At 42.0% G+C, this 27,405-nt stretch overlaps 1 protein-coding gene across 3 annotated transcripts in view; it reads left to right on the forward strand.

The window, feature by feature from the left end:
* The window catches only part of LOC307167421 (NLR family CARD domain-containing protein 3-like), a 52,959-nt gene that overhangs the window by 25,166 nt on the left and 388 nt on the right, over positions 1-27,405 (forward strand). For all 3 annotated transcript variants that reach the window (XM_079886516.1, XM_079886514.1, XM_079886515.1), the window contains 6 exons: positions 4,686-4,757; positions 6,713-6,886; positions 18,635-18,808; positions 22,168-22,341; positions 23,117-23,290; positions 24,954-27,405. The exon at positions 24,954-27,405 is cut by the window's right edge and continues 388 nt beyond it. In XM_079886516.1, the coding sequence (XP_079742642.1) occupies positions 4,686-4,757; positions 6,713-6,886; positions 18,635-18,808; positions 22,168-22,341; positions 23,117-23,290; positions 24,954-24,963 (778 nt within the window). In that variant the 3' untranslated portion in view covers positions 24,964-27,405. The remainder of the gene's footprint in view (positions 1-4,685; positions 4,758-6,712; positions 6,887-18,634; positions 18,809-22,167; positions 22,342-23,116; positions 23,291-24,953) is intronic.

Genomic DNA, 27,405 nt, shown 5'->3' on the forward strand with positions numbered 1-27,405 from the left:
AGCCAGTGTCTGTTCCTGAGCCGGAGCCAGTGTCTGTTCCTGAGCCGGAGCCAGTGTCTGTTCCTGAGCCGGAGCCAGTGTCTGTTCCTGAGCCGGAGCCAGTGTCTGTTCCTGAGCCGCAGCCAGTGTCTGTTCCTGAGCCGCAGCCAGTGTCTGTTCCTGAGCCGCAGCCAGTGTCTGTTCCAGTACCTGAGCCGGTGGTGTCTGTTCCAGTACCTGAGCCGGTGGTGTCTGTTCCAGTACCTGAGCCGGTGGTGTCTGTTCCTGTTCCTGGGCCGGTGGTGTCTGTTCCTGTTCCTGGGCCGGTGGTGCCAGTTCCAGAGCCGGAGCCGTTGGTGCCAGTTCCAGAGCCGGAGCCGTTGGTGCCAGTTCCAGTGCCTGAACCGTTGGTGCCTGTTCCTGAGCCGGAGCCGTTGGTGCCAGTTCCAGTGCCTGAGCCGTTGGTGCCAGTTCCAGAGCCGGAGCCGTTGGTGCCAGTTCCAGTGCCTGAACCGTTGGTGCCTGTTCCTGAGCCGGAGCCGTTGGTGCCAGTTCCAGTGCCGGAGCCGTTGGTGCCAGTTCCAGTGCCTGAGCCGTTGGTGCCAGTTCCAGTGCCTGAGCCGTTGGTGCCAGTTACACCGCCCGAGGGGTCGTCGCCGCCCTGGCCGCCCGAGGGGTCGTCTCCGCCCAGGCCGCCCGAGGGGTCGTCTCCGCCCAGGCCGCCCGAGGGGTCGTCTCCGCCCAGGCCGCCCGAGGGGTCGTATCCGCCGTGGCCGCCCGAGGGAAAGTCTCCGCCGTGGCCGCCCGAGGGAAAGTCTCCGCCGTGGCCGCCCGAGGGAAAGTCTCCGCCGTGGCCGCCCGAGGGAAAGTCTCCGCCGTGGCCGCCCGAGGGAAAGTCTCCGCCGTGGCCGCCCGATGGACTTTCAGCTCTGCCCTGGCCTCCCGAACTGTCCGTTTTCCCTGCCCCACCCTGGTCTGTCCTTCCTGTTCCCCCTGTTCCCCCTGTTTCACCCTGGTCTGTCCCTCCCGTCCCGCCCTGGTCTGTCCCTCCCGTCCCGCCCTGGTCTGTCACTCCCGTCCCGCCCTGGTCTGTCACTCCCGTCCCGCCCTGGTCTGTCACTCCCGTCCCGCCCTGGTCTGTCACTCCCGTCCCGCCCTGGTCTGTCTCTCCAGTCCCGCCCTGGTCTGTTTCTCCAGTCCCGCCCTGGTCTGTTTCTCCAGTCCCGCCCTGGCCTGTTCCTCCCGTCCCGCCCTGGTCTGTCCCCCCCGTTCTAGTGGAGTGTCTGGAAGCCACTCCTTAAGGAGGGGGTTATGTCACATGTCTGTCCTGTCTTGTTCTGCACTTGGGTGTCTGTTATGTTGAGCCATGTGCTTGTGTCATTGTTAGCCCCGCCCTACTTGTTATCTGATTATTGTTTGAGTTCTCCCACCTGTTCCCCCTGATTAGTTTCCCTTTATTAGTTCCCTCTTGTTTGCAGTCTGTGTGGATCGTTGTCTAATGTTCTTGTGTTTTGTTCCCAGTGTTTTGATCTGTTTAAGTTTTGTTCTAGTGTTTTCCCCCACGTGGGAGTTTTGTTTGTACCTTTTTGTTTGTTTATTATTTATTAAAAATTCCTTTCCTGCATTTGAATCCTCGCTTCATTTTTTGACCTCCCGTGACAGAAACTGGCTTTCAGTTTCCTAAGATGAGTCAGAACCGTATTGCTTTTGACTGGATTATTCAAACCTTTACAGTTCCAGCAAACCCATCTCAACAAACCATCTTCATTAGCTCTACCACCCATCATTTAAAGAAAAGAAAGAAAAAAAAAGAGAGGAGAAAGACCAAAAATATACTTGTAAACCACAAATAATTATACAAGGAACAGCAACTACAGAAAAGAATGAAACAATACAAAAGAGCAACAGTCCAGTCTTGTGCTTATGAGATGAACAAAGAAATGAGAACATATTAACACACTTCAAGAACCCTAGCGTGAAGACCCGCCCCCCGTCCTCACTTCCACCCCCCACCCCGCGCTCTTGACCTAAGCTAACACTCCCCCAACTAGAGTGTACGCTACCCTGAGGAAAAACCCCAATGTGCGTGCGAGATATTGTGATTCTTACCTCGGACTCATCTCCGCAAACAAATAACAAATACAGCGAATATATTCTGATACAGACAAAATAAAAAATAAAATAAAAATTATAATCCTATATAATTATATAAATTATAATTATAATCAAATAATAAATCCTAACATATTAAACCACACACCTGAGTAAAGTGCTTTCAATAGTCTCTGAACCAGAGAAAAAGAGACATAAGTTCCAGCACATTTATAGGTGTTCAAGCAGGTAATAGGTGTTGTTTCACAGTTGTGTTGAGTATCAAACATATATTCAGCGCCGTTCTTTGTGATTCTGAAGCTGGTTAGACCCTTTAGACCGTACTTAACATCTGGCATGGACCTCAGTAGACGTTTCACCTCATAGTATGCAGCTCGCTTCTTGGCAATCTCAGGCGGAAAGTCCGGGAAGACGAACACAGTTTTGTCTCTGAACTTAAGCTGCCCACCCCGGCTCGCTTTTCGCCAAATATCCTCCTTGACGTCGTAGCGATGGAAGCAAATTACGAAGGCTCGCGGACGGCTACCCTCCGCAGGTTTCGGTGCAAGTGTACGATGTGCACGAGCAAGAAGTGGAGGTTCAGGAAGATCAAATATCTCCACCAAAGCATCTGCCACGAACTTCGTAGGTTGTGGGCCTTCCAAACCTTCCGGGATTCCCACCAAGCGAAGATTGGATCTACGGGAACGACACTCTAAATCGATGCACTTAGCTTGCAGTGAGGCGACCTCTTTCTGGAGAGAAACGACCGTTGGCTCAAAAGAAAGAAGACTGGTCGTCCAATCTGAGGTAGCGGTCTCCAGGCTTGTTAAGCGCTCACTCTGGGTTTTAATGTGAAAATGTGTTATGCATTTCTTCTCGTACCTGGGAAATTTTACCTCGAATTTCAGCGGCGTGCGCGTCAAATTTGGCATGAATTCCACTTTCCAACCTGTTAATGGCACCCATAATCGCAACACCCTCAGGCGTGTAAAGTTCAGCCGTTTCCAAAGACGACCCGCCGGCAACAGCCGAATCGTCCTTTTTTTGTCGTTGTGTTTTTGAAGACATCGCTGGAACTTTGCGGCTATAAGATTTCAACAATATCGTAAGAAGTGAAGTGACCTTCAAATAGGCCTACACGAGATGTAAAATAAATAAATATAGTTATATAACGCTGTATCAAGTATAAAACGAAATTTAAGAGATGGTTTGCGGAGCTCCCGATTTATGCGGCCTCACATGGCAGATGCTAAACCGGAAGTCCCAATACTTAATCTATTTGATAATCAATTTTGAACACAATTTCGTCACAATTTTCATTTTGAACAAATCTTTAATATGACTCGGGACTACCGAGTTGTCTCAGAGTGATTCGTTCATTTTGTGTTGACCGCGCATGCGCGCAACATCCCATAGGTTCTGTACATGAAACAGAAATGATTAGTTCATCTCTCGAGTCTTCTGGTTCTGGTTTGAGTCGTTCGTTCTTCAAGTCACAAACCCATAAGCTGAATGCAAAAACAGAAATGATTAGTTCATCTTATATTGCGAGATATAAAGTGGCTGGTGGATGCCCAATTTTACCAGACACTTTTTCCGGAATTTAAATTTATAAAAGAAAGTGAACTAGCATATTTTGAATTGCTTTTTATTATTAATACATATTTTATTAATATTGGCAAATAAAAAGTGATGTGAAAAAGAGCCTGTGAGACCATGGTAAAATTGTGTTTGGTCAGTTTGGTCATATTCTACAGTAATTGTAGGCCTACATGTTTAATGAACAAAAAAAAATATTGACTCATCTCTCAGTAACATAGCATTAAAGTGTCACTTTAGTCTTCTTCAGAGTCATCATCATCTTCCTCCTCAGACGTCTCCTTCTCATCTTCAAGTTGGGTCTTTCTCTTCTTGGCTCCTCTTTCCATGAAATCTGTCCTCCTCGCTCTGACGCTGGCCTGATGCCACTGCTGTATGGCTGAGTCGGGATCAAAGTCTTCAATGGGGGGAAAACTCCTTTCTCCGAAATACTGAAGCCTTTATAAAATAACGCAGTGCTACTGCACAGCCATACAGTGCTGAGGCTTACTCGCACGCTGTTGGTCAGTAAGATGATCCGAACTTCCCACTACTAGTGTGTGTGTGTGTGCATGTGTGTGTGTGTGTGCGTGTGTGTGTGTGTGTGTGTGTGTGTGCGCGCCAGTGCTGCTTCCCCAGCTGTGGCAGGTAATGTGACTTTATCACAATTAGCTTACTTCTCATTTCAAAAACAACATGTTTAACGCAAAATACTTCTTGATTCATGAAAATATACGCATTTGACAGGACAAAAAAAAATCTGATCAAAACGGTGTTGTAGTGTAAATGTAGGCTAATAGACCACAGCAACATTGACAAGATAAAGAAAAAACAAGTCTGTGTTGGCTGAATACAAGGCTTCTACAGTTATAGATAATAAAACAACTTTTTCACACGTCCTTTATAAAGCAGTGTTTAATGAAACAAATATTTGAGGGTATTTAGGAAGGTATAATGTATTATTTACTTATGATATGAATTATTATTATTGTTAGCATTAATAATTAACTTATTTATTTTTTATTTTCAATTAGTGTCCCACAAAACACAGCAGATGAAGTTCTTCAGAAGCTGCTGCCTGTGGTTACAGCAACTAGATCAGCTGTGTAAGTAACACTGAGAATAAGCATCACTGTTAAAACATTATAACAGTTCTTACTTAAACATTATGCATTAATGGTTTAACAAACAATATGAGTCACACTTCAGCTTTTAAACCCTCCACCTATCTGACCTGATTTGTGATCTACGTAACCGGTTTTATGTTATTTGTGAGAAATTTATTTTCAAATATATGCATTTATAATGTATGTATATAAACATTTATATTTAGACTTTTTTATATTAATTTTATCCATCCATCCATCTTCATCCGCTTATCCGGGGTCGGGTCGCGGGGGCAGCAGTTCCAGCATGGGACCCCAAACTTCTCTTTCCCGAGCCACATTAACCAGCTCTGACTGGGGGATCCCGAGGCGTTCCCAGGCCAGTGTGGAGATATAATCTCTCCACCTTGTCCTGGGTCTTCCCTGAGGTCTCCTCCCAGCTGGACGTGCCTGGAACACCTCCCTAGGGAGGCGTCCAGGAGGCATCCTTACCAGATGCCCAAACCACCTCAACTGGCTCCTTTCGACGCAAAGGAGCAGTGGCTCTACTCTGAGCTCCTCGCGGATGGCTGAGCTTCTCACCCTATCTCTAAGGGAGACACCAGCCACCCGCCTGAGGAAACCCATTTCGGCCGCTTGTACCCGCGATCTCGTTCTTTCGGTCATGACCCAGCCTTCATGACCATAGGTGAGGGTAGGAACGAAAATTGACCGGTAGATCGAGAGCTTTGCCTTACGGCTCAGCTCTCTTTTCGTCACAACGGTGCGGTAAAGCGAGTGCAATACCGCCCCCACTGCTCCGATTCTCCGGCCAATCTCCTGCTCCAATCTCCCCTCACTCGTGAACAAGACCCCGAGGTACTTGAACTCCTTCACTTGGGGTAAGGACTCATTCCCTACCTGGAGTTGGCATTCCACCGGTTTCCTGCTGAGAACCATGGCCTCAGATTTAGAGGTGCTAATCCTCATCCCAACTGCTTCACACTCTGCTGCGAACCGATCCAGTGAGAGCTGAAGGTCACGGACCGATGATGCCATCAGGACCACATCATCCGCAAAAAAGCAGTGACGAGATCCCATGCCCACCGAACCGCAACCCCTCCCCACCATTACTACGCCTCGATATCCTGTCCATGAATATCACAAACAGGATTGGTGACAAAGCGCAGCCCTGGCGAAGGCCAACCCTCACCTGGAAAGAGTCCGACTTACTGCAGAGTACTCGGACACAGCTCTTGCTTTGGATGTACAGGGATTGGATAGCCCTGAGAAGGGGCCCCCTCACCCCATACTTCCGCAGCACCTCCCACAGTATCTCCCGGGGGACCCGGTCGTATGCCTTCTCCAGATCCACAAAACACATGTAGACTGGATGGGCATACTCCCAAGCCCACTCCAGGATCCTTGTGAGAGTAAAGAGCTGGTCCGTTGTTCCACGGCCGGGACGAAAACCGCATTGTTCCTCTTCAATCCAAGGTTCGACTATCGGCCGAACCCTCCTTTCCAGCACCTTGGAGTAGACTTTACCAGGGAGACTGAGAAGTGTGATACCCCTGTAATTGGCACACACTCTCTGGTCCCCCTTTTTCAACAGGGGGACCACCACCCCAGTCTGCCACTCCTTGGGCACTGTACCCGACTTCCACGCAATGTTAAAGAGACGTGTATTTAATTAATTTTAATAAAATAATATTAATTTTAATTTAATTTAAGGTAAAAAAACATTTATTTAGGTAAAAAAAAGTTGAATTCAATGTATTCCATTTCATCAGTTTTATATAATCTTTCTCCCTCACATAGAGACATAATCTCTTAGAATAACTGTTAAACTTACTGATATAGTGAATTAATTGTTTAAAAAAAGAGATCTTGAACAAATTATAAACACAATTAAGAAAAACAAAGATTTCTGTTTTGATATGAGAGATTGAAGAGTGTGTCATTGTTCTCTACAGGTTGAGGGATTGTGGTGTCACAGATGAAGGTTGTGCTGCCCTGTCTTCAGCTCTGAGATCAAACCCCTCACACCTGAGAAAACTGGATCTGTCTGGGAATAAACTAGGAGACTCAGGAGTGAAGCTGCTCTATGCTGTGCTGGAGAATCCTCACTGTAAACTGGAGATACAGTGGTAAGATCATGCGTGACTCTCACATAAAACTGTCACTGTGAATTCATAAAGTATAATCAAAATGGAATAACTTTTATTACATTAATTACAAGCAAAGCTATTGAAACAACGTGATCAAATTCATCAAATTAATTTAACGTCTGTTCATATGATGTAAGAGAATTAATATTTTTAAAGCGTTTGCTGTATTTCTCCTGCCGCTGTGAGTTCATGTGTTTGATCTGTAAATGATTGAACACATGAGCTGCTCCTCATTAAGGTGATACTGCAGTACTGATAGTCAAGTCAAGTCAAGTCAAGTTTATTTATATAGCGCTTTTCACAACATAGGTTGTATCAAAGCAGCTTCACAGTAATAAATTAAAACAATACATCAATGTTTGTTTCTAATGGAACGTCCATGTTTGGTAATGCTGATCAATAGTATCGTTGATTGATTAGTTAAATTAAATATCCAAATATCCCCAACTGAGCAAGCCAAAGGCAACAGTGGCAAGGAACCGAAAAACTCCATCAGGTGACCTAATGGAGAAAAAAAAAACCTTGGGAGAACCCGGGCTCAGTCGGGGGCCAGTTCTCCTCTGGCGTTTATGAACTAGAGACCGGATTTAACTGTAAGATTAAAAGTATTATATGAATGCCTGGCTGAAGAGATGCGTCTTTAATCTAGTTTTAAACTGGGAGAGCGAGTCTGAGCAACGAAGAGTATCCGGAAGACTATTCCAGAGTTTTGGAGCTAAATGTGAAAATGCTCTCCCTCCTTTGGTGGATCTGGATATCCTAGGTATGACCAAAAGCCTCGAATTTAGTGACCTTAAAGAGCGCGATGGATTATAGGGCGATAGAAGATCGGTTAAATAGACTGGAGCTAAGCCGTTTAGGGCTTTATAAGTCAGTAGCAATACCTTGTAATTAATACGGGACTTTATAGGTAACCAATGTAGTGATGATAAAATCGGTGTTATATGATCATATTTTCTTGATCTAGTTAGAACTCTAGCGGCAGCATTTTGGACTAACTGTAGCTTGTTTATTGAGGACGCAGGACAACCAGCTAATAAAGCATTACAGTAATCTAGTCTCGAGGTCATGAATGCATGAACTAACTTTTCTGCGTCAGAAACTGATAGCATATTACGTAGCTTAGCAATGTTTCTAAGGTGGAAAAAGGCTGTTTTTGTAACATATGAAATATGATTTTCAAAAGACAGGTTGCAGTCTAGTATAACACCCAGGTCTTTTACTGTAGAGGATAAAGTAACAGGACATCCTACTATGTTAAAGTTGTATTGTGAGAGGTTTTGTGGGTGGTTTTTTGAACCGATAAGTATTACCTCTGTCTTATCTGGATTTAATAAGAGAAAATTGCGCGTCATCCAATCTTTTATATCTTTAACACACTCTGTCAATTTGGATAATTTAGCGTTTTCATCTGGCCGTGATGAAATATAGATTTGAGTGTCATCAGCATAACAATGGAAACTAATTCCATGTTTCCTTATAATATTTCCAAGTGGCAGCATATATATTGAGAATAATAGAGGGCCTAACACAGATCCCTGCGGCACTCCATAGTTTACTGGAGTTATGATCGATTTTTCTCCATTTAAATAAACAAAATGGTAGCGGTCAGATAAATACGATCTAAACCAGCTTAATGCTTGTCCTTGAACACCAGTATAATTTTGTAGTCGATCTAAGAGTATTGTATGATCTATAGTATCGAATGCAGCACTAAGATCAAGTAAAACTAGTATTGAGATATAGCCTTGGTCAGAAGCTAAAAGTAAATCATTTGTGATTTTAACGAGCGCAGTTTCAGTGCTATGATGCGGCCTGAACCCAGACTGAAACTTTTCATAGGTGTCATTTTCTTGCAAGAAGGAGCCCAGTTGAGCGGACACAACTTTTTCTAGTATTTTAGACATAAAAGGTAGATTTGAAATGGGTCTATAATTTGCTAGATTATGTGGATCTAATTGTGGTTTCTTAATGAGAGGTTTTATAACTGCCAGTTTAAATGTTCTTGGAACATAACCTAATGATAAAGACGAGTTAATAATATTGAGGAGAGGCTCTTCCACTACAGGTAACACTTCTTTCAATAGTTTAGTTGGTATAGGATCTAGTAAACATGTTGTTGTTTTAGATGAAGTGATAAGTTTATTTAACTCTTTTTGTTCTATAGTTGTAAAGCACTGTAATTGTTCTTGCGGGGTGATAGTTGAGGCTGAGTTATAAGACGCGATTGAGGATTGAACGTTTACAATTGTGGTTCTGATGTTTTCTATTTTCTCAGTGAAGAACTTCATGAAATCATTACTACTAAACTCTAACGGAATATTTTGTTCAGGAGACATCTGTTTATTTGTTAGTCTAGCCACGGTGTTAAATAAGAACCTAGGATTGTTATGGTTGTTTTCTATTAGTTTGCGGAGATGCTCAGCTCTGGCCTCTTTTAGGGCCTTTTTATAACGTGACATACTGTCTTTCCACGCGATTCTAAAGACCTCTAAGTTAGTTTTTTTCCATTTACGCTCTAAATTACGGGTTTCTCTCTTTAGAACATGCGTAGTATTGTTGTACCATGGTGCTTTACTTTTCTCTCTGACTTTTTTTAGTCTAATGGGTGCAACAATATCCAATTTTCCAGAGAGAATGGTGCTCATAATACTAGTTAATTCCTCAAGTTCATCTGTTTGTTTGGGTTCAGGCAGCAGCTGAGACAGATCAGATAAGCTATTTGAAAAATTATCTATGGTGGATGGAAGGATTGTTCTACCTAATCGATAACGCGGCGCAGCATGATATATTACAGGGGTACGTAATATGCAAGTTACCATGTAATGATCAGTGACATCGTCACTTTGTGGAATGATATCTATATCGGTTGGATCGGTTCCATGTGATATAATTAAATCGAGTGTATGATTAAAACGATGAGTTGGTCCGGTAACGTTTTGCTTGACCCCAAAGGAGTTTAATAAATCTGTAAACGCAGCCCCTAGCGCATCATTTGAATTATCTATGTGGATATTAAAGTCTCCAACAATTAATGCTTTATCAAAATTAACTAATAGGTTAGAGAGAAAATCTGCAAACTCTTTTAGGAAATCAGCGTAAGGCCCAGGCGGTCTATATACGGTAGCCAAGGCTAGAGATAATAGGGATGTTTTTCTAACATCTAAGAGCGTAACATTTAGTACAAGTACTTCAAACGAAATAAACTTATAGCCCGTTTTCTGAGTAACATTGAGAATATCTCTATAGATTGTTGCAACACCGCCGCCACGACCAATCAGACGGGGTTCGTGCTTATAGGAGTATCCTGATGGAGTAGACTCATTTAGACCGAAATAATCATTTGGTTTAAGCCAGGTTTCAGTAAGGCAAAGTACATCGAAGCTATTATCTGTGACTATTTCATTTACAATAACTGCCTTAGGTGTGAGTGATCTAATGTTTAGAAGACCTAGCTTTAGAAATTGTTTTTGATTACTAATAGCAACATTCTCTGGTTTAATAACAATTAGATTTTTTCTAGATCCTGCAGTAGATTTATTATTTGATCTCACTAAACGAGGAATAGACACAGTTTCTATGCAATGTTCAACACTATTTATATCAGTTAATTTGGTGCAGCAGAGACTATGATTTGGACTTTTGGTTACTAGTCAAAAGGTATTTAACATTTTGGAGATGTTATCTGACAGAAGATCCGATCCGAATCTGCTTGGGTGTAAGCCATCAGCACGGTAAAGCCTAGGACGCTCCCAAAACAGATTCCAATTATTTACAAAGAGCAGTTTCTGCTCACTGCACCATGACATTAACCATTCATTTAGCGCAAATAATCTACTAAACTTTTCATGACCTAGTCGGTACGTGGGAAGCGGTCCTGACACAATGATCGTTATATCAGGCGATGTGCTGCGTACCGTATCGATCAGATTCCTGAAGTCTTTCTTCAGAACCTCCGTCTGGCGCAGCCTGATGTCGTTCACTCCTGCGTGCAAGACCACAGTTCCGACGCGCTCGTTCAGAATCTCGGGAACGCGAGCGGCGATTTCAGAAACACGAGCACCAGGAAAGCAGTGACTATGCACCTTACTTTTATTTAACGTAGCGTGTACGTGTCGAACGATGGAATCGCCGATGATCACAGCATCGCGTTCTGTTTCGCGAAGAGGGGAGAAGCGGTTTTGTGTGGATATCTCGAAAACCGGGAGGGTCGGAGACAGTTTTCTTGGTCTAGACCTGACTCGCGTCTTCCGCTGCGGAAATATCCAGGCTTCGTGGTGGCATGTTGGAGCCGGAGTGAACGAGACCATGGCTGATCGCGACCTCGACCTCGGCGCGCGGGACCGATGCTGAGTAACGCACGGAGTAGACGAGGTCGGAGTCAGCGGGTTAGTAACGTTAATCACTGATTTGTGTGCATCGGCGCGTAATGTTTCAAGAGCCAAACGCCTGTCTATCAGCTCGGCTTGTCTCACTAAAAGGTCGTGGATCTGTTTCTCAACAGCTTCCAGCTCGGACTGCACCGCGTGCAGCTCAAATGTGTCTTCACCTGCACCAAAAGGTAGACTACTTACATCTGATATATTCGCCATTTTAACAGATGGACAGTACGTTAAGTTAGCAACGACGCTACCAGTGATGCTATCAATATTAATACTAATTTATGGCTTAAGTCTTGGATATAATCCGTCTTTTTAGTGGTACGGGTGTAGAGTAGACGCACGATAGGCGAAAAAATGTTTGTTTGTAAATGAATGCGGAGAAGACGCGTTCAGCCGTGATCCACGGACGTAACCTATGAGAGTATCCAGCGTTGGATCACTAGGCTTGAGACGCGTCTGCTCAACAGTCCGCGTTGTAACTATGAGGTGAGGAAAAGTAGAAAATGTTCGTTGTAAGTGAGTTTAAAGAGAAATCAAGAATTATAAATCAATCGATGGAGCTCCAAAGACAACAACGCGTTCAGACGCGACGCAGTTTCAGTGATAGTCACACTGAAAAACACACTTTGACATCATGATATACATTTAAAACCCTTTACTTTAAACACACTCAATCTCAGCACAGTCAGGATTAACCCCGTCCATTCATTTTAATTTTAGGAGAAAACTGGATACTGTAGAGATTTTTCTCCAGGTTTAAAATCTACATCATGTCAGTGTCACAGATCATGACATGGAGAAACACTATAGTACATCAATGACACGTCAGTGTCTGTGTTATTAATGAGACTGCGTGTTCTTATGCTATGAGAAGACATTTCTCTTATTCATGACAGCACATGGGGTTTTTCTATGACAGACGCTTCAAACTGTAAAATCCCGCAGTAGTTTAGAGAGGCGTTCATGGGTTGCAAGTGTGTGTGTCCATAGTGCAAGAGTTGAGGGTATTGCAGGCTTCCCCCGTGATGCTGTCAGAGCGAGACTCGCTGCAGGCATTTGGTTGGCCAGAAACTACCGACATAATCAAACTGTGTGTGTGTGTGACAAGCGTTTTTCTGAGGAGATCTACGAGAATTTCTATCTTCTCTGTCACTATCCATCTTCATTGTCAGTGTCCTGAAGGTACATAGATTTGTGATCTACGCAACCGGTTTTATGACATTTGAATGATAAAATTATCAAATATATGCATTTATAGTGAATGTATATAAACATTTATACTGTTAAAGGGAAAATGTTGCAGTTCTCCCTGATATGTAGAGAGAGCCGGCATGGGCCGCTGACAGATGACAGTTGCTCGTCCCTCTCTTTCTCTCCTGTCTCGCTCTGCCACACACACTCCCTCTCTTCTTCTCACAGCCTCACACACACATTTAAGAGGATTTTCAGAATGATTGTGAGGTAGACTTGAGCTGAAAGAGGGGTTTTCAAGACTCTTTATTGTTCATTGCATTAACCTCTTCTTTTACAATTTTTACAAAGACAAATAAGTTGTATTTGGTTGTGTTGTAGCCACTAAAACAGTCAAGTATATAGTCAAACTCCTTTTTATGTTGAAATAAAGAGATTTCTGTTTCACCCACTCCGCCACTGTTTGCACTGTGTCAATATGTAGTTCATGCAGAGATATTTGTATAGGCCTATATATTATTTATATGACAGACCTATAGGTTTGGATGTTTTGTTAATGGTATTTATTCCTGCAAAATAAAAGGCGGATAACTTGCATTTTGTGATTAAGAAGATTGAGTGAATGTAGGTAATAGTTCTGGTGGATGAAGGGCCCCTCAAGAGGTAAAGCCCAGGGGCCCTTATAGACTTAATGCGGCCCTGATTATCCCCCAAAAGAAAGTAAAACTAACAGTTAAATAAACCGGACGAACTACAAACCAGACAACAGATGCAGGATACAGTGAAGAGGGTTTTTTAAAGCACAAATGTTTTAATCAACTTGTCTTGTAATGCTTGTGCAAACAGACCCTTGTAAAAGCATGAGCATTTCCTCAAAATGTGTGTGTGCAGCTGAAAAGAGGGAAGTGGTGTGTGTTTCACCTGAACCAGGACCGTCACCATATCAGATTTATCACTACATGATTATCATGGCCAAAATAACACACAATAACAATATATCACCATATCCATGGAAATCTTGAGACAAATAATAATAATGCTATCAGTCAAATTCATCTTTACTTTGTTTATTTTGTATTATTTTTGAAAAAGAAGAATCACTCCATCACATACAAAAGGAACAATTACACTTAATGGTGACCAGTTTGAAATAATGGTAACACTTTATTGCAATATATTGCGATTTGTTTTTAACACTAGACTATGGGGAAAAGTTAAATCATACACTTATACAGACTGTACATGATAAATAAGATGAGTCATATTTACAAATACAATTCATCACATCTTTCTGAGTTTTATTTCAGAAGCATCATACAGTTCTACATTCTCTTGAATAAATAATTCAATAACAAATACATTTTTTAACAGTCACTTGTCGCCACCTAGTGGCAAAATAATGTAATCGATAAATGCGTTATTTTAAGTGCCAAGTTTCTATTAATAGCTGATTTACTCTATTTTGATCGCTAATGAAGACATCAGTGTTTATATTTGAAATTTTAACTATTGTATCACAGAAATAATGATACAATTATGAGGTTTAAAAGACCTTTTGTGAAGCTGTTTCTTGACAACTCTCTCTGGGTCAGCGGCAGCGCCAACACAGATTTAAAATGTTACGATATGATTTGGTCAAAGGTTTAATAGACAGAGGAATTGGAAGAAGATTGTGTGGGTGTTTGAATGGAGATCACAGTATTTTAAAGATGAATCGTGCAGCTCTACTGTCTTATCTCTCTCTCAGCATATGAGTAGCGCGAGAGCTTTTCAGTGCATTCAGTCCAGTGTTGCCAACTATTTTCAAAGGAAAGTAGCTAACGCCTTCCCTAAATGTCGCTAGATGACATCATAAATCAATTAGCATATTCATGATGTCATTGCGTCATACTTGCGTTCTGCGTGCCTAATGTTTTCTCTCTAATTTCAAGCTCACATTCTGTATTTTAATATAATATAAAATAGCCGAATGTCCAATAAAGATGTTCTCATTTCCTATATATTTTTTGTCAAACAATAGAATGAGTAGCTATGATATAGTGAATGACTAAATTTTTTAGATGTGTAAAATTATCTGAATTGAGAGTTCGGGAACTGGATGAACTAAAGCTCTGTGATAGTGAGTATTACAAGTAATAAGCACAAGAAAAAGGAAATTAAAATGGTCAAACTAAATTCTTTAAATATAAAACAAAAGAGCAGCAGATAAGCGATGCGTCAGTAAAAATACTGCTGATTGACGTCTGTCAGCGGCCGTGCGCTCAACAGAAGAATGAGCCGCTGCTCCTCTCAGCCGTTCACTGAACAGGGGAGACGCACAAGAGACAGAGACGGCAGGGAGAAAGCAAGAGCTCGCCCTCGCACGACTGACAACATTTGGAGGTTACTGAGTGTCACGAACTGCTCCGAGACACAAAGGTTTAGATCCAAACGCAGCTTTATTGTATGGGGAAATCCAGAGGCGTAATCCAATGTACAGGCAAGAGTCATACACAGTCGGGCAGTCAAAACAAAGAAACAAACAAACAAACAAACAAACAAACAGGCAGGGACCAGAGGCAAGAGAGTAATCCAGGGAACAGGGCAAGATATCCAAAACCAAGAGACAAGAAAACCAAGAGACAAGAAAACCAAGAGACAAGAAAACCAAGAGAATGCTCAGAAATGCAGTGTAACACTTAAACAAGACTTCACGGTGAGTGAATGAATATGGTATAAATAGACTGAGACTAACAGGATGATGAGACACAGGTGAATGCAATCAGTGAATGAGGTACAGGTGAATGTGATCAGTGATAAGTGATGATGAGTCCGGGCAGTGAGTTATGGGAACTGTAGTTTGTGAGTAGTCTTACGTGGAGTGCTCTCTGGTGGCTCTCAAGGGCACTCCAGCTGGTGACCGTTACATAGCCCCCCCTTTAAGGAGTGGATTCCAGACGCTCCTAAAACTGTCCAGGAGGGAGGTGGAGCGGAGGCGGACTCGGGGGCGGGATGGAGGGCCAGGCCCGTGGAGCGGATAACGACCTGGAGACTGCGGCAAGACGGGAGGCCAGGGCGGATCAGGCTGTGCCGGCGACCAGGGCGGATCAGGCTGTGCCGGCGACCAGGGTGGATCAGGCTGTGCCGGCGACCAGGGCGGATCAGGCTGTGCCGGCAGTGCAGCCGACCAGGGAGGAGACGACCCTTCAGGCGGCCAGAGAGGAAACGACCCTTCAGGAGGCCAGGGAGGAGACGACCCTTCAGGAGGCCAGGGCGGAGGCGACCCAGGAACAGGAACAGACACCGGCTCAGGAACAGGAACAGACACCGGCTCAGGAACAGGAACAGACACCGGCTCAGGAACAGGAACAGACACCGGCTCAGGAACAGACCCCGTGTCGGCGGCCATCTCTGCTGAGGGCTCAAGCGACGTGGCGGTGGTCATCTCGTCTGGAGACACTGGCTCGGCGGAGACCATCTTGTCCTGGGACACTGGTTCGGCGGCGGCCATCTTGTACGGAGACACTGGCTCGGCGGTGGCCATCTTGTACGGAGACACTGGCTCGGCGGCGGCCATCTTGTACGGAGACACTGGCTCGGCGGCGGCCATCTTGTACGGAGACACTGGCTCGGCGGCGGCCATCTTGTCAAGAGACACAGGCGTGGAGTCGGCCATCTTGTCCGAAGACACAGGCGTGGAGTCGGCCATCTTGTCCAATGACACAGGCGTGGAGCCGGCCATCTTGTCCGAAGACACAGGCGTGGAGCCGGCCATCTTGTCCGAAGACACAGGCGTGGAGCCGGCCATCTTGTCCGAAGACACAGGCAGGAAGAGGAAGAGGAACAGATTCAGGCTCAGGCTCAGGAACAGATTCAGTCTCGGCGGGACGAGACTCTTGACGGGCAGACGTGACGTGAAGCTCAGTCTCTGGATCGGCAGAAGTGACGACGTGAAGCTCAGTCTCTGGATCGGCAGGACTGACGTGAAGCTCTGGCTCTGGATCGGCAGGACTGACGTGAAGCTCTGGCTCTGGCTCGGCAGGACTGACGTGAAGCTCTGGCTCTGGCTCGGCAGGACTGACGTGAAGCTCTGGCTCTGGCTCTGGCTCGGCAGGACTGACGTGAAGCTCTGGCTCTGGCTCTGGCTCGGCAGGACTGATGTGAAGCTCTGGCTCTGGCTCGGCAGGACTGACGTGAAGCTCTGGCTCTGGCTCGGCAGGACTGACGTGAAGCTCTGGCTCTGGCTCTGGCTCGGCAGGACTGACGTGAAGCTCTGGCTCTGGCTCGGCAGGACTGACGTGAAGCTCTGGCTCTGGCTCGGCAGGACTGACGTGAAGCTCTGGCTCTGGCTTGGCAGGACTGACGTGAAGCTCTGGCTCGGCAGGACTGACGTGAAGCTCTGGCTCTGGCTCGGCAGGACTGACGTGAAGCTCTGGCTCTGGCTCGGCAGGACTGACGTGAAGCTCTGGCTCTGCAGGACTGACGTGAAGCTCTGGCTCTGCAGGACTGACGTGAAGCTCTGGCTCTGCAGGACTGACGTGAAGCTCTGGCTCTGTCTCGGCAGGCAGGACGTGAAGAGGCTGATCTGGGAATGCTGATGAATGTGGTGGACCAAGCTCCGTGGCCATTGCCTCTTGGAGTGTGATGCCCCTTCCCAAAAAAGGTTTAGGGGACATGTCCTCCTCAACCTCCCCAACAGTGAAGGAGGAACTACATAAAATTAGGGCATAGTCCAGAAAGTCTCTTAGACTACAATTAAACTTCCCTTCAGGAAACCAAGATCTTATGGGCTCATTTAGTCCAAAACAGAAAATGTCCTTTAAAGCCACTTCATCAAATGGAACTTGAGAAGATAACTTACAAAACTGGTGAACATAGTCCTCAATAGGTAAGTCTCTTTGCTGGAAATGTAGTAGTTGGTCGACTGGGTCCATGGTTAGATTGGAAATGCTCATAAAAGCCACTGGATCTGGGTATGGCGAAGTCTTCTGTCACGAACTGCTCCGAGACACAAAGGTTTAGATCCAAACGCAGCTTTATTGTATGGGGAAATCCAGAGGCGTAATCCAATGTACAGGCAAGAGTCATACACAGTCGGGCAGTCAAAACAAAGAAACAAACAAACAAACAAACAAACAAACAGGCAGGGACCAGAGGCAAGAGAGTAATCCAGGGAACAGGGCAAGATATCCAAAACCAAGAGACAAGAAAACCAAGAGACAAGAAAACCAAGAGACAAGAAAACCAAGAGACAAGAAAACCAAGAGAATGCTCAGAAATGCAGTGTAACACTTAAACAAGACTTCACGGTGAGTGAATGAATATGGTATAAATAGACTGAGACTAACAGGATGATGAGACACAGGTGAATGCAATCAGTGAATGAGGTACAGGTGAATGTGATCAGTGATAAGTGATGATGAGTCCGGGCAGTGAGTTATGGGAACTGTAGTTTGTGAGTAGTCTTACGTGGAGTGCTCTCTGGTGGCTCTCAAGGGCACTCCAGCTGGAGACCGTTACACTGAGGTTTGTCCAAAGAGTTGCTAGATTTTTCGCTAGTCACTTTTAAAAAAAAATGTCACTAAAGGGGTCTGAAAAATCGCTAAAAATAGTGACAAAGGCGCTAAGTTGGCAACACTGATTCAGTCTCACGCCGCTTCCACACCTCCACTTGAAAGTGATATTACAACACTCATAGATAACGACACATTACATCCTCTGTTGGAACAAGAGTGGCAACTTCTGTCAACCTCGTCTATAAGGAAGGACAAAAATAAAGCAATTTAATTTGAATCAATATTGATTCTGGAATAAGAAAAATCTATTTTAAAACAGTAAACAAAAATATTGCGATAGTTTGGTGAATAGATTTTTTTTCCAGCCCTAACACACACACATGTTCCTTAAAATGTTTACAAATTCATTAAGCACACACACACACACACACACACACATGTTGGGTTTCCATGATTTATGGGGACTTTCCATAGAAAAAAATATTTTCATACTGTACAAACTGTATATTCAATCCCCTAATCCTAACTGATGTATTTTAACAAAGTGAACTGATGAGTATTTCTATACATTTCATATTGACATTATTATGTTATTTATTTTTTAAGTGGTCATGTTTATCTCTGGATATAGGCTTAATGTGTTTCATTGTTCTCTACAGGTTGTGTGATTGTGGTGTCACAGATGAAGGTTGTGCTGCTCTGGCTTCAGCTCTGAGATCAAACCCCTCACACCTGAGAGAACTGGATCTGTCTGTGAATAAAGTAGGAGATTCAGGAATCAAGCAGCTTTCTGATCTACTGCAGGATCCTCACTGTAAACTGGAGGAACTGTGGTAAGATCATCTCTACCATAAAGACTCTGAGTGAATAAGAATTAATATGTACAGTAGATAGTGCATACAATATATGTTTGGTGTAAGCCTCATCTGGTGGTTCAGCGACAGATTCCTGCTTGAACCGTCAGATCCTGCCGGCGGTAGAAGACAGCGGTGAGGAGTCTCCTTGAAGAGGAACATTTACATCTTAATATATTATTATCCCACAAAAGAAAGTAAAACCAACAGTTAAATAAACCGGACGAACTACAAACCAGAAAACAGATGCAGGATACAGTGAAGAGGGTTTTTAAAGCACAAATGTTTGGTGTAAATCAACTTGCCTTGTAATGCTTGTGCAAATAGACCCTTGTAAAAGCATGAGCATTTCCTCAAAATGTGTGTATGCAGCTGAAAAGAGGGAAGTGGTGTGTGTTTCACCTGAACCAGGACCGTCACCATATCAGATTTATCACTACATGATTATCATGGCCAAAATAACACACAATAACAATATATCACCATAACTATAGAAATCTTGAAAAATAATAATAATACTATCAGTCAAATTCATCTTTACTTTGTTTATTTTGTGTTATTTTTGAAAAAGAAGAATCACTCCATCACACACAAAATGAACAATTACACTTAATGCAACCAGTTTGAAATAATGGTGACACTTTATCACAAGTATACTGTAACACAGCGCTTATAAATCATTTGCAAACTATTAGTTTATAGTTCATGAATAGTATATAATAGATTATAAAACGGTTAGTTCCAATCCTTGATTCTGATTGGTCAATAGGTGTGTTTTATTCAGGATAAAACACGGCTATGACCGCTTCACCCAACGGTTCTATGTATCACTACACAACACCCCTAGTAACCACTCTTGGCAACTTGCAACTTGGCAAACACATGTTTGATCTCATTGATATTGTTCATTGTATAGTAGAGTATTGTGAGAGATCGAGTAAGCGACTGTACCTGCATTTACAGTAGACATAGCATTTTCCTTCAGGTCAGTCCTATATTCATAATAAAAAAAATATGTTTGAATGTCCGCTGCGATATCTTGTCCTTTTAACAGTTAAGGGGTTTTCCGTGCCGATAGTCATCTATCAGTTGCGTCTTCCTTCTCCGTGATCACAAGTTTGAGTCCTTTCAATGTAAAAGTCTTCTCTACCGACTGACTCACATATAAAGACAGTCTTTGACGCCATCTTTTGGTGAAATAATGTATGTAACTTCTGTTGCTGTTTACGGGCCAGGGACTATTTTTTCCAGCAGAAGGAAGGCTTTTAGTGATTTTACTTCATTAAAGTTGCATAGATACATATTTTTCGGCTTTAAAGGGGCTATATGGAGTTTTCAGCTGCCTCTAGCGGTGATGTTTCAGATTGCAACCAATACGTTTACAAGCGAGTGCTCGTCAAAATATATTTTACATGCTTTTTAATAATGTTAGCTTACCTGGCCAATAGGATGAAAGCCAACTCCGGGTCTGTTTTTATACCCAAAACAAAGCGGAGGTTTCTCCATGATACAAAAGCCATGCCGATGTTGATCCGTGTTTTCGTCCGAAGTTGATCCGATTAACGTTTGGCCTGACGAGCTTCAGTAGATAAAACTTTTTTTAGTTTTTTATCATTATGTGGAATTTGTGTTGGAGTCTGTGTTGTGCTGGGAGCAGGTCGTTTCTTAGTGTTAGCAGACTCCATGTCATAAGTTGCAGTGTCGTCGCTGTTGAGTGCAAAGTCAGTAGAGGAGGCGAGAGGCTCGGGAGCGCACACGCAGGTCTCAGTCACGTCACTGGATTTCGCGGTAAATCCGACCCGGAGCCTTCACATAGAAATAGGAATACTTGCTTTCAGAGGTAATAGCAAAACCCGCCAAGTGGATCATTTTAATGTGAGATTACAACCCCTTCACACACAGGCAATAAAAAAAGGATTCATTTTAGTAGAAAAATTACATATAGCCCCTTTAATATTTGTATTGTGTGGTAACCGTTTTATAAAAGCAATAAGATACTTGAGGCTAGTGCTGTGTCGTGAATAAATCATGGCTCACTCTGCTTCACGTCGAGCCTAACAACGCCCTTCAGCCGTGACTTATTCACGATATAGCCTCTCGTACCTTATTGCTTACATAAGCTGTAGTTACTATATTAAGAGACTATATACAAATAATTGGGTGCCGATACGATATGTATTGGGATTTTTAAGACATTTCGATTATTCAATATTGCGATTCGATATTAGAATGTATTACGATTTGTTTTTAACACTAGACTATGGGGAAAAGTTCAATCATACACTTATACAGACTACATGATGAATAAGATGAGTCATATTTACAAAAACAATTCATCAAATATTTCTGAGTTTTATTTCAGAAGCATCATACTGTACTACATTCTCTTGAATAAATAAATGAATAACACATACATTTTTAAACAGTCCCTTGTCGCCACCTAGTGGCAAAACAATGTAATCGATAAATGCGTTATTTTAAGTGTCAAGTTTCTATCAAAAGCTGATTTTCTCTATTTTGATCACTACCGTAGACATCAGTGTTTATATTTGAACTTAAAACTTTTATCCCAGTACTTTTATGATAATTTGAACTATTGTATCACAGAAAAAATGATACAATTATGAGGTTGGAAAGACCTTTTGTGAAGCTGTTTCTTGACAACTCTCTCTGGGTCAGCGGCAGCGCCAACACAGATTTAAAATTTTACAATATGATTTTATCAAAGGTTTAATAGACAGAGGAATTGGAAGAAGATTGAGTGGGTGTTTGAATGGAGATCACAGTATTTTGAAGATGAATCGTGCAGCTCTACTGTCTTATCTCTCTCTCTCTCTCAGCATATGAGTAGAGTATGAGTGCATTCAGTCTCACGCTGCTTCCACGTGTCCACTTGAAAGTGATATTACGACACTCATAGATAACGACACATTTCATCCTCTGTTGGAACAACAGTGGCTAACTTCTGTCAACCTCGTCTATAAGGAAGGACAAAAATAAAACAATTTAATTTGAATCAATATCGATTCTGGAATTAGACAAATCTATTTTAAAACAGTAAACAAACATATCAGGATAGTTTGGTGAATTATTACATTAAGCACACACACACACACATGTTGGGTTTTCATGTTTTATGGGGACTTTCCATAGAAAAAAATATTTTCATACTGTACAAACTGTATATTCAATCCCCTAATCCTAACTGATGTATTTTAACAAAGTGAACTGATGAGTATTTCTATACATTTCATATTGACAGCATTATGTTATTTATTTTTTAAGTGGTCATGTTCATCTCTGGATATAGGCTTAATGTGTTTCATTGTTCTCTACAGGTTGTGTGATTGTGGTGTCACAGATGAAGGTTGTGTTGCTCTGGCTTCAGCTCTGAGATCAAACCCCTCACACCTGAGACAACTGAGTCTGGCTGAGAATAAAGTAGGAGATTCAGGAATCAAGCAGCTTTCTGATCTACTGCAGGATCCTCACTGTAAACTGGAGAAACTGTGGTAAGATCATCTCTACCATAAAGACTCGGAGTGAATAAGGATTAATATGTAGATAGTGTACACAATATATCTTTGTGCGTAAGCCCCATCTGGTGGTTCAGCGACAGATTCCTGCTTGAACCGTCAGATCCTGCCGGCGGTAGAAGACAGTGGTGAGGAGTCTCCCTGAAGAGGAACATTTACATCTTACTAATTATTATCCCACAAAAGAAAGTAAAACCAACAGTTAAATAAACCGGACGAACTACAAACCAGACAACAGATGCAGGATACAGTGAAGAGGGTTTTTAAATCACAAATGTTTGGTGTAAATCAACTTGCCTTGTAATGCTTGTGCAAACAGACCCTTGTAAAAGCGTGAGCATTTCCTCAAAATGAATGTGTGCAGCTGAAAAGAGGGAATGCTTTGTTAACAATGTATTAACCATAAATAGTTCTCACTTTAGATTAGGTCACGGAAAATCAGAAAATGTCATTAAGTGCTTTAATACAGCCTTTATTGGACATTAATTACATTAATATTAAGAGTTCCTTAAAATATTTACAAATACATTAAGCTCACACACAGACACACAAACACACAGAGAGACACACATACACTCACACACACACACACACTCACACACACACACATACTCACAGACACACACACAGACACTCACACACACACACACACACTAGGGCTGGGACGATGCATGTCCCAATACTTGGGTGTCGATACGATTTTAAGAAATATATTGGATTTAGGCTTAATGTGTGTCATTGTTCTCTACAGGTTGAGGGATTGTGGTGTCACAGATGAAGGTTGTGTTGCTCTGGCTTCAGCTCTGAGATCAAACCCCTCACACCTGAGAGAACTGAGTCTGTCTGGGAATAAACTAGGAGACTCAGGAGTGAAGCTGCTGGAGGATCTGAAGGATGATCCACATTATAAACTGAAGACACTATGGTACGAATCGTTTTTAACGATTTTCATCATCATATTTTAATTTAAAGTTCATATGGCAGATTTACTCACTAGAAATAAAAGTAAAGGGTCAGGTTCAGTAACACCGTGTGTGTGTGTGTGTGTGTGTGTGTGTGTGTGTGTGTGTGTGTGTTTGTGAAAATATTGTGTCTGAGGTCATCAGATAATGAGTCTTAAATTCAGCTTCAGTTTCTGTATGTCTCTGAACTTTAAACTGTTTAATATGAGTTTAATTCTGCTCATACTGTTGTGACTGATTGTGAAAATAATATTAATGTTATTTTCAGCTTTTCTCCTTTATCTGTCTCTATAGGCATCTTTACACAGCCAAGTTAAGGCTGCTCTAAAGCGGCTCTGTGTCTGCTCAAAGTTCTGTGTAAAAACACAATGCTGCATAAAAGCAAACTTAAAATATGACGGTCTGAATCTCCTCAGCCCCTAGTATCAAAGATGACATTGAAACAAAACAATGATATTGTTTTGGTTCAGTGTAAATGAACGCGAACTTGTGCCGCTCTAAACTACGTCATTGTCATGACAACCAAATGCGCGGCACGAGAGTCAAGAAGCGGAAGACAAAACATATCGGCCTAGCTCCATATTGTTTTAGCCAAATTAAAAATGTCAGCCAACAAGGAACAATAAAGTAAAAATGTCCTGTACTCACATCGTGAAGCAAACTACTAAAATAACAGATTCGTTGACGTGTGTAATCAATTGGCTTTCGCGTTTGTTATCTTCCTTTGAAGAGACTGGCAGATCAACGCATCGCTACATTTCTCTCAGATACGGTAAATGCTTATTCAGCGTCACTGTGTTATATTATATTCCAAAAATCATCTTCTTGAGGACGATATTTCAACCACACACGACCTGCCTGAAACGCTAACGATAGCATAATTGTTCTTTCTGGCTCTTTGAAAAAAAAAAAAAACCTTTCGAGCTCTTTTAATCCTGCGGTGATTTACACGGTGTAATAACTCCTCATTTCTTTGTAGCATTTGTTCTATCTGGAACAATTTTATTAAGAAATAGAAAATAGCATTCAGTACCACAGAATTATGACAAACATCAGAGCGTGAGATAGCTATAGCACACAGAGGACATTTAAAATTCCGTATTTTTATTTATCTCGAGTTTTTATTTATTTGTTTACTATTTAATTACTATTAAATTCATTTTATAACACTTTGTTAAAACTGTAGTTTTAAAATAGTAATGTTCAAATATTATTTCCCGCGATTTTAATTTCTGTGTAAATGCTTTTATGCTGCGTCAGAGAAGCAATAAACATTGTGTAAATGCACATTTTGCCGCTTCAGATTTGGTTTCTGTGCCGCTTTTTCTGTGTAAAGACGCCTTATGTGTGTGATAATCTGAGATTTGGGTTTTTTGTTATTAACTGATATTAAATCTGTAGTGAGTGTAATGATCATTTCTGCTGGTTCTGTATCAGCTGTCCGTTGTGTGAAAGTGACCTTTCATGTGCTTTTGATTTTGTAAAGTGACTTTGAGCATCAGATATAAGCTATATTATCATGTTTGAGAATGAATTATAGATTATTTAGTTAGTTTTCTTATGAAAAGATGTGACAGATGTAATATCTCATACTGCATATGTGACTGTTTGTGTGTTTTATTTTAGGTATAGATGACAGTCTGATCTTCTGATGATCTTCTGATGATGAATAAGGATCCACTACAGAGACTCACAGTCAACAGAATCAACAGAGACTGAAGATACAGTGACTTCACTGTTATAAATTAAGACTTCATTTAGATTTCAACGATCCTCTGACAGACCTGATGAGGTGGCAGTGAAACACCTTTTATTTCACAGCACCAAATTACAGTTTCTCATTCATAGATCATCCATTTTATTTGTATAAACTCAAAAAGCTAGGAGTTTTGTTATAGTAAATATAGAGTCAGGGTTCCCACGGGTCCTTGAAATCCCTGAAAGTTTGTGAATCTGAAAAAAAAAAATTCAAGGCCTTGGAAAGTTCTTGAGAGTAAACACACATAGATACAGGTCCTTGAAAGTGCTTGAATTTATTTTGTGCAAGAAGTTTTCTGGAAAAAATTCCATATTATTCTTTCCGGCCCGCTAATGTGTTATTTCGCCAACACTTCGTGGCCTATGCGCACCAAGGGGAGAATCCACCATCCGAAGCGTACCTTCTATGGTTTTATCCATTGGCTAACAAGCCATCACCTGATGTTAGCATTCCATTGACTCCCATTCATTTTGGCGTCACTTTGACAGCAAATAACTTTACATCTGAGGCGTTTAAAGACTCCATTCGTCCATTATTTATTTCTAAAGAAACACGACAATGTATAAAAGGCTCCATCACCTTGTATCTTACGTTATGGCCCCGTAGAAGCCGTTTTTGTGAAAATAGGCTAACGATTGCATCATAACCACGCGACTCTCTGTCGCACAGTAGAGATATTACCATATAGACAGGCGGAGAAGCTCGCTGGCAATCGGGGGGACGTGGAGGCAAAATGACAAAATAATTAATTAGAATACTTACAAAAAGATGCTGCTAGCTCATAGACAGCTAATACTCACGCTCTCCGTCTCTGCAAGATTCGGAAGGGAATGATTCAGATTTCTCTTGGCACAGCTACTAAAAGACTTACAACTGTCAGACAGGTTGCTTCACTTTTCTCCGTTGAAGTCTATGGGGTCGCTGTGTCCATTTCTTTTACAGTGATAATGCTGTCGTATTCACACCGCCCCGACAAACATCAACTTGTGTGAGGTTGTGTGCTTTAAAGGTAGTAACTAAAAAATGTATCTAGCCCTGCTTGATGCCATTTGATAAATAAAGAGCATATATATTAAACATGTTAAATGCCGTTAATGTTTTAAAACGCGCATCTATTCAATTCAACAGTAACTTGTGATACAGGCACGTGCACAGGTAGGGCTCAACCTGTGCAGAGGACATGCCCTTTTTGCCCTTACACTCCGAAGTGCCCTTTTTTTTGTTGGTGGTGTTTTTATTTTGTATAAATCAATGCTATTGGTCACCCTTTACGTCTGTCTGTCTGTTTTACTAATATTTAGCCAATGAAAGTTCTTAAAAAGAGCTTGCGTAAATCTTGTTCGATCCTCATACTGTCAGTAAACCTGATAACTTCGCCCCGTCTATCTTGACTGAATGACCTGAAGTTCCGCAGCAGCCGCACAGCAGACAGCAGCTGAGCGAAGTTTTGCAAGTGTAAACAAAGAATCTTGTTGTTTAAATAAGTACTAAGCACTATGTCTATAAAGGCTCTTATTTTATTTATTTGATGTCTGACTGAGACATGTGGGACCTGGGAGAGAGGTCTAGCATTTGCCATCTACTCATAGCCAATACAAAGCCTACACTTAAATAGCCTGTGCATACAGTAGCCTAGCATTTCATCTTTTATAAAATGAGATTTTGGCCAAATGTATTTTGCTACAAACTGAGCGCCCATATAGCTACAACAAACTAGTTTGTAACCTGTTGATGAAAATGTTTTAATGACGGACAAAATGCACATTTGCACACATTCACTGGTCAAAAACCCCGTAACTGCATTTGAGTTTGACTTTTGTAAAATGTTAACAATATATTGATAAGTAATACAACAACATATCATTTGTTTTTACCATCGGAAAATGATAATCAGAAGCACAGGTGCACCCCCGCGCTGTTTCGTACTGGAACTTAGCCTACATAAAGCGACTGACTGAGTGATCCTCATCACCTAGGTAACATATATTTCTACAAAATTTCTTCTTTGATTTATGATTGCTGCATTTAACCATTTAATCACATTATGGTAATAATATTAAATTATGGTTAATTCAAGGCTGTTAATATGCACGTATTCGCTACCTAGCTCATTTTTGAATCTATAGTATTCGATACTCTCTGCTCGTCTTCACATGTATAAATGTAGTAAAACATGTTTTTTTAGGGCTTTAGGACTAGGGCTTAAGAAGCCCTGGAACCCTGTATATCTATATTATCTATACTATTATAATGTTTGTTATTAATAGTAAATAAATCTAAAGCTTTTAAGACTATTATTTTGTGTTATTGCATTTGTCA

The sequence above is a fragment of the Squalius cephalus genome (assembly GCF_949319135.1).
Source record: "Squalius cephalus genome assembly, chromosome: 11".
NCBI classification, from domain to species: Eukaryota; Metazoa; Chordata; class Actinopteri; order Cypriniformes; family Leuciscidae; genus Squalius; species Squalius cephalus.